This window comes from Pieris rapae, chromosome 6 (genome assembly GCF_905147795.1).
Source record: "Pieris rapae chromosome 6, ilPieRapa1.1, whole genome shotgun sequence".
NCBI lineage: Eukaryota > Metazoa > Arthropoda > Insecta > Lepidoptera > Pieridae > Pieris > Pieris rapae.
Window position 1 is genome coordinate 6,925,583 of NC_059514.1, and position 9,163 is coordinate 6,934,745.

Below are 9,163 nucleotides of genomic sequence, written 5' to 3' on the forward strand. Positions count from 1 at the left end.
GTCGGGCGACTTTCTTTAATACAGAAAGGGCCACTACCCATAGACCAAAAAAACGATTGACCAGTTAAAGTAGGTAATAGTAAAAGCTCATATTTAAATCATATGTTATCTATGGATTAATCTTTATACCAAAGATCGTCCCAAATAACTTCAGAAATGTACATTATCAAGTCCTGCCAAAAGTGACAGAAATCTTTTAATTGGCCGGATGTAGTGTTCATTCGATATGTTTACCAACTATAATAGGTATGTATAAATTAGAGATTGCTCTGTTTATGGGTAATTAATAATTATGTATCAATAAATATCTTTTGTAGATGATTTAAAATAGGCACAAAGCCCTAGATCTTGAGAAAGATTGCGGAGGCCTACAGACTTAAAATATGCCTGATGCTTATTAGCTTGTAAATCTTTGAAATATTGAAAATATTTCAATATTGCTTAAGAGGTCCATGATTTGAGTTAAATAATATTTTAGAATATAGAACACACGTTTATTTATACGACCCCTTTCTATTCAGTTGTTTCGAAACATAAGTTTAAGTCAAATGTTCAAATCACTGAAAAGATTGATCTCTATGAACCTGAAAAAGGTCTGTGAACCTTGTGGTTTATTAAAACATTTATGAGAGGCTAAGATTATAGGCATTTGAGTACTGGCACAATTCCGAGTTCCGCTTATTATGAAATGCTTTCCTCTTAGATCCGCTATCGAGGAAATTGCAAAGGAAAGTTTAATGGGCAAACTATCGTTTGAATGGTCGTATTATTTAAACATTAACACATTTTAATTTAACTTATATTTGAAAATTTATTTTTCTCAAAAAAAACTGTAGTCCGGAATGGGATAAAATCTTTCCTTGATATATTGTTTGATATATAGGGCAAACCGAAGCTCAGCCTTCTGTGCCGGAAATAATTATTGTTAACACAGAATTGAATTTACTACCAAGAGCTCTATTTACTACAGCTAGCAGCAACCAAACCTAAGGTTCTAGAATCTGATGATCGGACAGTAAAGTCTTAAAGAAATGAAGCCCTAACTTTAGTTTTGGTTAACTAATATAATCGAATAAACGTGTTTAGTCCAAAAGGAATGCATGTAAACAAAATATTAGAGAGTAGGCCAGTGGAACAGCGAAATGTTAGCTTTCGTTATAAACGCAGGCGCATTAAATGAGGCCTTGATATCTAGTTTTAAAATCTAGCTAAATACTGCTAATACAAGTAGTTTGGCAAATAATTATTCACCTGAAATGTTTAATATGATTTATGTGATTATCTGCGAGTCCTTTGGACAATAGTCTTTTCACATTTATCAGTTTTCTAAGCGTAGATGAATATCAAGAATATAGAATAAGCCCTGATTATCTACACATTTCTACCAGTTGTAGCTAACTTTAATTATTTAGTCAAATGGTAGCTGTTCATTAAGGCTATTTTGGAGTGTTCAAACACTTAAAATCAGATTCACTTAGCGCGATGTGTGGCTCGCGTATATTAACAGTGTTTTGGATTTGATATGTTCCATATATATAACATGTTAAAATTTCTATATAAAAGTTGTTTATCAATGCCACTCTCGACCCAACCTTATTGTCAGAAGCGATAAAAACATTCGTATCAAGTTTTAATTCTACAAAGCGTTTATTGAAAAGTAATATTTATAAACCTACTTAATACTTGCTGTCATTTTCTCTTGCCCACTAACATTGAAAACATGATGTAGCAGTAAGAAAGTGAAATTTGATCCCAATGTGAAGCAGAACGCATCATCGGCTAGTACCTGGGGTACCAAGGAACCAGTGACGTCACTGTAGATCAAGTTGAGGTATCGCAAGTCTAAGTTTCTAATCTTTGGGAAACAGTGACGTATCTCTGGTCATGAACATAGGTTAATTATAATTGCGTTGTAAGTAGGTTGTATTAAGTATACAAATAATTATTTGTATACTTAATACAACCTACAACGCCAATGGATCTGGATTCTAATTTAAATAACTTTTTTATGTCTTGGAATAATTGCACTGTAACTTAGTTAATACTGTTTTTTTAGTGATTCAATAAAGTTAACCCGTTACTGTAAAGCACGCAACACGTCTTATGGTCTATTAAACTAAAAATATTAATTACATCTATAAAATATACGGAGTATAATGTTGTGTGCTTACATTTAACAAAGTTATGAAGTAAACCATTTGATGTTTGAAAATTGGTTAGCTTTCCCAAAAATTATTTACATGTCAAGTAATGGATCCAAATTATATCCGAGGTGAATGCCCGTAATTTGCACTTTTGTTTTTAAGTTCGGTTACTTTTTACGGTCGTGCGACCAAACCACTTCACTTTCTCCGAAAACTATTAAAACCTGAATTTTCTTACGATTTGGATTTGAAAACAGACTAACGATGTTACATCCGAGTTTTGTATTATAATATGATGGTCTGTGTCTGCAGCTAGTTAGGCTCTGCATATTCAAAGTTTATGTATAACGATTGCAAACCTTCAATCTGGGGGTGCAATTAAAACTAGGAGGAAAGTGGGATGCAATCATAACAAGTGTTCTTTCTCAGCTAGGCAGGCTAAACTGGATATGCTAACCTATGAAGACAAGAAAAAGATCACAAGGGATTTCATGTTAAAAAATTTTTTAATTATTATTTTATATAATTATATATTTTTTTTTAAGTTGATCTGGTACGCTGGAATGCCAGCTGAGACAATGTTTATCAGTTTTCTAAGCGTAGATGAATTTCAAGAATAAAGAATTAGCCCTGATTGTCTACACTGACACATTTCTACCAGTTGTAGCTAAGGTGTTTTTTTAAGAAAAAAAATAGGCTTAAAATGTATTTAAATTAAAAGTTAATTTATAGTTAGTAAAGTAAGAACCTGCTAAAATTTTTCTTGTAGGAAATAACCGTTAACCGCTGTTCTTGACGATTTATACGAACAATGTCGCGCGGGCAACGATTTAATATTTTTCAACGAACGTTTTATCGAAATGAAATGTCGGTCAAAGAAAGTGAAGTTAAAGTTATCCTAATTCGTAGAAGAAATATACGATTCTATGCAGTTACACCTGAACATCAACTTTCTTATGTAACACCACTCACTGTCAATATCCACATCCATCGATTGGCTATTATCTAATTATTACGTAACTGTTACGAAACTTGATTATTCATTTACAAAACCTCTCCCATACTTACAAAAAATATTCCCATAATCGTTTGAATACTCAATGTACAATGAAAGGATTGTATTGAATATTTACCACGAATGGTAGGGCTATGATTCTATATAATATGACTTTTTCGTTCGCAGTTTTGCCCGCGTAAATTTAACAATAATTGACACACGCGTTGGCACGGGTTGGGGGGGGGGGGGGTTTGGTCAGCAGTTCCCCTTAGTACCTAACTGGCTGGCGACGCCCTTGAATTGTATTTAATAATGTAATAACCTAAGGCACCATACTATCTAATAATTGAACTCTGTTCGGCAGTTTTGGAGATCGCATACAAAAAATATAAGTAATAAGGATTTTATTTAGAATATATCACAGACTATACTACTAATTGTATTTTTATACGCCATGCAGTCTACAGATGTGATGTAATAAAAAAAACCGACACTATAGGTCATTGGCTTTATTATGTAATCGCGAGCAATTATTTGTATATTCACATAATACTTCAGAACTATTTAGTCTAATCGCATTGATGTTTTAAATCGGCGAAACTGGGTTCGATTTTTGTTAAATAATAATGAATACATTTTCATGATGTACTGTTTTAGGTTAAAATCTGCAAGGTATAGGACACTGACCTACCGATTTGCCTGTTAGTATAAGTTTGTTTTAATAGTGCCATCAAAGAAGAGAATACGTTTGTTCTTTTTTGAATAGCATGCATTCCATGTCGGATTCCAAATTCTCGATTTTTTTTATCTATCAGATCACCTAGATTTTCTCTATACGGCGATTGCAAAAAAAAACTTATACTAAAATGGAAATCGGTAGATAATAATCAGTGTACTTTACAAATTTTACCCGAACTCTTCAGTAAAATGTATTTATTATTTGCAAAAATCTAAAATCGTTTCGCTGGTTAAAGAAAATATCAATGTGATTAGAAAATATAATAGTCACGTCTAAATAGTCCTGAAATTTAATGTGAATAAACAAACAGTTGCTAAAGATATATATTATAAAGAAAATAACGACTCTCATTTATATGAGACGTAATCATCTTTATGTTTGAATTTGCCGCGTTTCGCACAGAGTGATAGACTCGGGTTATCGATGGTAAAACATGAATACTCGATGGTCGGGATTCTAACCTAAAAATATCGAACATTGAAGATTTCAATTATTGGTTTAAAGGTTATTAATTTTAATAAGGAATAATAAGTAAATCACCTGGAGTAAAAACTTTTAATGTTGTTTTCTGTTTTTATTGCAGGTAAGACTATTTCTAACTGTCTTTTGTAATTTTATCTTGTAAACAGAAAATAAATAAATGAATCTGTTTTTATTGCAGAAACCAAACTGAGTTTTTATTTCGAGAAGGAGTGGTATATAATAACCTTATTACATATATAATAAAGCCAATGACCAATGGGTGGTATTTAGAGTCTTATTCTATTATTTTAATTAAGTTTTCAAAATGTAAGTATTTATTTCAAATACAATTATTACAGTTTTAAATTTATTCATGCAAATCACACTCCTTGTATCGGCGTTCACAGATGTCGCTTTTTTCTTCAATTTTATCTTGCGGCGGTAGATGGCGGTAAAACACGGCTGATCCACGCAATTCCGTTTTTGGTAATTTCTCACCAAACACTGATTGCTGCATTTTGCTAACAAATGGAGTTATTTTGCAGAACAGTAATTTTATACATGAAATGTCCTCCTGTGGTTCATTTATAAGATCTTCTAGGGAATCTGGCAGAGATTCGTTTTTTGCAGCAGCTATAAGGTTTTGAAGATGTTTTGAGTTCTTTTCTAATATATAGGAAGAGAAATCATTAGAGCGCTGGCGACTTGGTTGTTTTGGGCCGGATAAAAACGTCGTTATCTGTAAAATATTTATGATATTATTCAATATAGTACATATCATTTAATTACAGTATAAACATTTACCGGAATTAATATATTTTCGGGGTCATAAAACTGATTTGACATTACACTCAACCCTTTGTTTACCCTTACACTTTGTTTTTCAAAACTAAATAATAGAAAACCTAAAACTTTCGATTCTAAAATGTTTGTTTTTTTTAATAAATTTTGTTTACGGTTTCATTAATAAAATATCTATTATTCAATTTATGTAGGAGTTCGGTGCAGGCAGAAAGAAATGACAATTGAGGCTTTTCATTTCTTTCGTTTTTCTTTTCTCGTCTATCGATCTTGAAATTATAGTTGTCAGTGAAAGGTAGAAAAGGAAAGAGATTTATTAAAAAATATCCTTACCATTTGTGCAATAAAAATAAGTGCATTCACTGCCACCGCACTTATTTGATTTGTTTGAAGACCGAACAACTTAATCAAATGCCGCCAAGGAGACATAAGCTGTGGTGCCTCATTAATGTCATTTTGGTATTTTTCTCTGGACTCTTCTGAAGAGAAACTACTCCCTGGGCCGCTGAAGTGTGGCTGTTTTTGATTTGTTTGAAATGCTCGAACTACAAAATCTGCGACTTTCATTGCTACGGACTCGGAACCTTAAAATAGGAGAGGAAAATGAAAGGATTGTTCGTGAGTATGTCGCCGTAAAAATATCTTATAAACTGCATCTCAAAAACCTATTTTTATTTTAAAACCATTTATTAACAACAATATGTTGAACTTCAAATTTATTTACTTAATAATTTATGTTAGTTGCTAAGATACAATCAAATATACAATATTATCAATTTTATAAACCTACATATACAATAAATATATTTTTTGAGTTTTATGTTTCTTTTGAATTTAAGCTGGAAATGTATTAAATTATGATTTTTCTTTATTTAATTATACCTAATTACTATTTACAATTTCTCTTTTGTTTCTCTTATATAATACAAGGACTCTTATTTTAAAAATCCTCACCAAGAAAATCCTTTGCAATTTTAAAGCCATTATTAATATGATCAAGGACTGTATCACGTCTATTTTCACTGCACGATACAAATTCGAAAATAATAAAAAGCACAAGGAGTGACGCCATCTCGAGACAATGGCTGGTATTAGAATGGTTTTGCGCTATGCTTCGGTTCTCAATATAATGATTCAAACGCATGTCACCATAACATCCATTATACAGGTTGTTCTATACAATATAAAAGTGTATAATTTATAATTTTAATAAAAATAGTAATGTTAACTTATAATGACGATGCGTTCCTAAAAAAACCGCAGCTAAACATGACCCAATGTACAAGAGTGCCAAAAGATGGCGCAACGAGTATTGAAATCAACATATCAATGGACATTTTAATCAAAGGAGGTATTAAAAAAAAAATTGGTGTTTATATAATATTGTAAAATATTAGACATTAGAAAGAATTAACGGTAATTCCAACTCCTTACAGTCGTTTAGATATAGTGAGATTGGGAATAGTACACCAACCTTTCTGGACCATCCACGGCCAAAATCTGTAACTTACAATAAGGATAGCAATAACGATCCCGATGTATGCAGTTTTAATCTAGTTTCCTCAATTATAGTAGTACTCTTATGTAGGCAACCATGTGATAGCGTGGTACAAAGTTGAATTGAAATCATGATCGCAATAACTATCGCTATTGGAAGTTAGAGTAAAGGTGCTGATATTCTTGGAAAAAGTTACAACCAATAGCGGTGATGTGTATGGCGGATATTATGCAAATAAAGTATGAAAGCATCGCTTTACTTAATCCTACAGTAGGTATGTAAAAATCTTTTGTTTCTGTAGTGCAAGCAGACCCGTGCCAGCAAGCTTCGTTCACAGATAGATAACTGTTTATCTATACCGTTTCTCGGTTGTGCTTAACAGACCAAAATAATTCTTGTCACCCATGCACCACTTCAACACGCCATGTCTTACAGAAAAATCGTCACGATGTTATTTTTTTTACTTTTACATAAAACTTTCTGTGAACCAGTGACGGAAATCCAACTCCTAAACGAATTGCCAGTGGAAAAATTAATTCAACTCAAGAATTCTCTTAAAATGGTTGAAGGTGGATACGATAACACAACTGTGAGGACGACATTTGAAAACGACGGAGCAGAAACCATGGCGCTTCGTGCACCCATTAAGCGGACAGACGAGGACCTATACAAGAAAGAAGATAGCAAAATAAGCCACATATTTACTATGTCTGTCACCACCCTGGCGTTTCTGGCATTTGGCGGTTATCTGCTATGTCTCATTGTGCATGCAATGAAAGCGAAACAAACCAGCCCGGTTACACAACAACCTACGTTTTTTGTGAATTCGGGGATTAAGCGTCCCCAAACACAATTTGCGTCATATGGCCGTAAAAAGCGGGAGGCAGTTGAACTGTTGGAGCCAGAAGAGATGTTTGTGGCACTGATGCGTGTTTGTGAGGGTTACGCGAAGTGGAGTGCAGATAATATGCATTAGACATGGACACTTTTATGAGAAAGCACTTTGTTTGATTAAAAAACGTTTAAGTATAATTTTTTTGGTAAAAATTTTTTAAAAAGTCGCATAGTTTAGCTTTGCAGCTGCCGTGGATTAACTGCATCCATTTAAAATCTGTTAAATAATCAATAGATATTAAGCGGAATTTGACGAAACATAACTAAGTCACGCCATCTCAACTACGGTGTCTCTATCAGTAAATAATTTTGTTATCTTATAAATTATTGCAATAACCGAGAGCTTCGCAGTACAAGGCTATAAATACAATTCAAAGTATTTCGACAGTGAGATTAAGCTTCGTTCAATACTGCTTTTAATTTACATAGGTATTAGTCTAATAGATATACTTATAAATTGTAATTCGGACAACACAAATTAATCGACATAATATTTCGTGTAATAAGCCAATTATTTTACCTCAACCCGAAGCAAAACAGTGTTTATATTAAAAGCGGGAAACCAGATTGCCCCCAATATACCTAAACGTTTTCAACCTGTCAAATAATCACGATAACACCTAATAATAGCTATATCCATGTTTAAAAGATAATTGAACATTTTCTTTACCATATATTAGACAAATATAGTTCGTAATTATTGTACATTAAAGCCTATTTTCGCGCAAATAAAGGTTTTTATGATATTTTGGTTGCTTGTAAGTATGCGCTTCTGTTGGCTTTGTAATGAGGATCTGTGTTCATTCTGTCATCACTTCAGCGCGCTGTTTACAAAACGTTAGATATTCAACGTTTACAGCTTTGAGCCACATGAAGACGATTTTATTAATAAAGAGAATATTATTCTCAAGATCCTTGTTGTCTTGTTTTATTATTAAAGAGAATTCAAATATGCATTATGTCTGAAACCTCCAAAATATTAAATGTGTTTCAAGTATATTCTTCAGTATAAAGTACATACAAAAATCGATTTTGAAAATTAAAAAACATATTTTAAATTTCAAAATTGACTTTAAATTTGTCCTACGGTCCATCTTCTTAGGGTCAAAGGTTTACGACCCCACTCAACTCAACGAAATTGAATTCAAGTCGAAATCGCATCGTAAAGCATCAAGCATTTACAGTCGATTGAAGTCATTACGTTATTTTATTGAACCATGTCTTTCGAATCCTCCTCTTTTGGTTACTTGTTTCAGTTTAAACGGATTTATACGCTAGTGCATTATCATTTTGGTAAGGCACAGACAAATAATTATCAATGCACAAACAATAGAATAATAAACATTATCAAGCCTGAAATAAGAAGTCAGTTCATAATTATCGCTATAGAGCGAGGAAATGCTGCCAGCATAAAAAGGTACACAGGGACCAAAGTTTTTAAGTTTATTTTATAATTATCCCTTTTTCATTATGACTGTTAAGAATATTGTGAATACTCTATTGTTATTCAACTTATTAAATAGTAATAAAATATTAAAAAATGTATATATTTGTTTTGACTTATCTACAGAAAGAATTATAGGTTTTATGTTAGCGTATAATTTTCCGTAAATAAATCCATCGCCCAG

At 32.4% G+C, this 9,163-nt stretch overlaps 2 protein-coding genes across 2 annotated transcripts; one reads left to right on the top strand and one right to left on the bottom strand.

Moving 5' to 3' along the window:
* Nucleotides 1–4,216: 4,216 nt before the first annotated feature.
* LOC110991374 lies at nt 4,217–6,220 on the bottom strand. The gene is made up of 3 exons (XM_045628593.1): nt 6,098–6,220; nt 5,477–5,727; nt 4,217–5,081 (listed from the first exon to the last, which is right to left on the bottom strand). Exons 1-3 carry the CDS (start codon nt 6,213–6,215, stop codon nt 4,710–4,712), a joined length of 741 nt encoding a protein of 246 aa, XP_045484549.1. The 5' UTR covers nt 6,216–6,220; the 3' UTR covers nt 4,217–4,709.
* A 744-nt stretch (nt 6,221–6,964) lies between these two features.
* LOC110991365 lies at nt 6,965–7,617 on the top strand. The gene has a single exon (XM_022256702.2). It carries the CDS (start codon nt 7,066–7,068, stop codon nt 7,615–7,617), a length of 552 nt encoding a protein of 183 aa, XP_022112394.2. The 5' UTR covers nt 6,965–7,065.
* Nucleotides 7,618–9,163: the final 1,546 nt, after the last annotated feature.

Excerpts from the sequence above, each read along its gene's own strand:
- LOC110991374 (XM_045628593.1), bottom strand. The coding sequence starts at position 6,215 with ATGGCGTCACTCCTTGTGCTTTTTATTATTTTCGAATTTGTATCGTGC. Across the intron at positions 5,728-6,097 it reads AATTGCAAAGGATTTTCTTG|GTTCCGAGTCCGTAGCAATG; the intron begins GTGAGGATTTTT and ends TCCTATTTTAAG. Across the intron at positions 5,082-5,476 it reads TTATTTTTATTGCACAAATG|ATAACGACGTTTTTATCCGG; the intron begins GTAAGGATATTT and ends AATATTTTACAG.
- LOC110991365 (XM_022256702.2), top strand. The coding sequence starts at position 7,066 with ATGTCTTACAGAAAAATCGTCACGATGTTATTTTTTTTACTTTTACAT.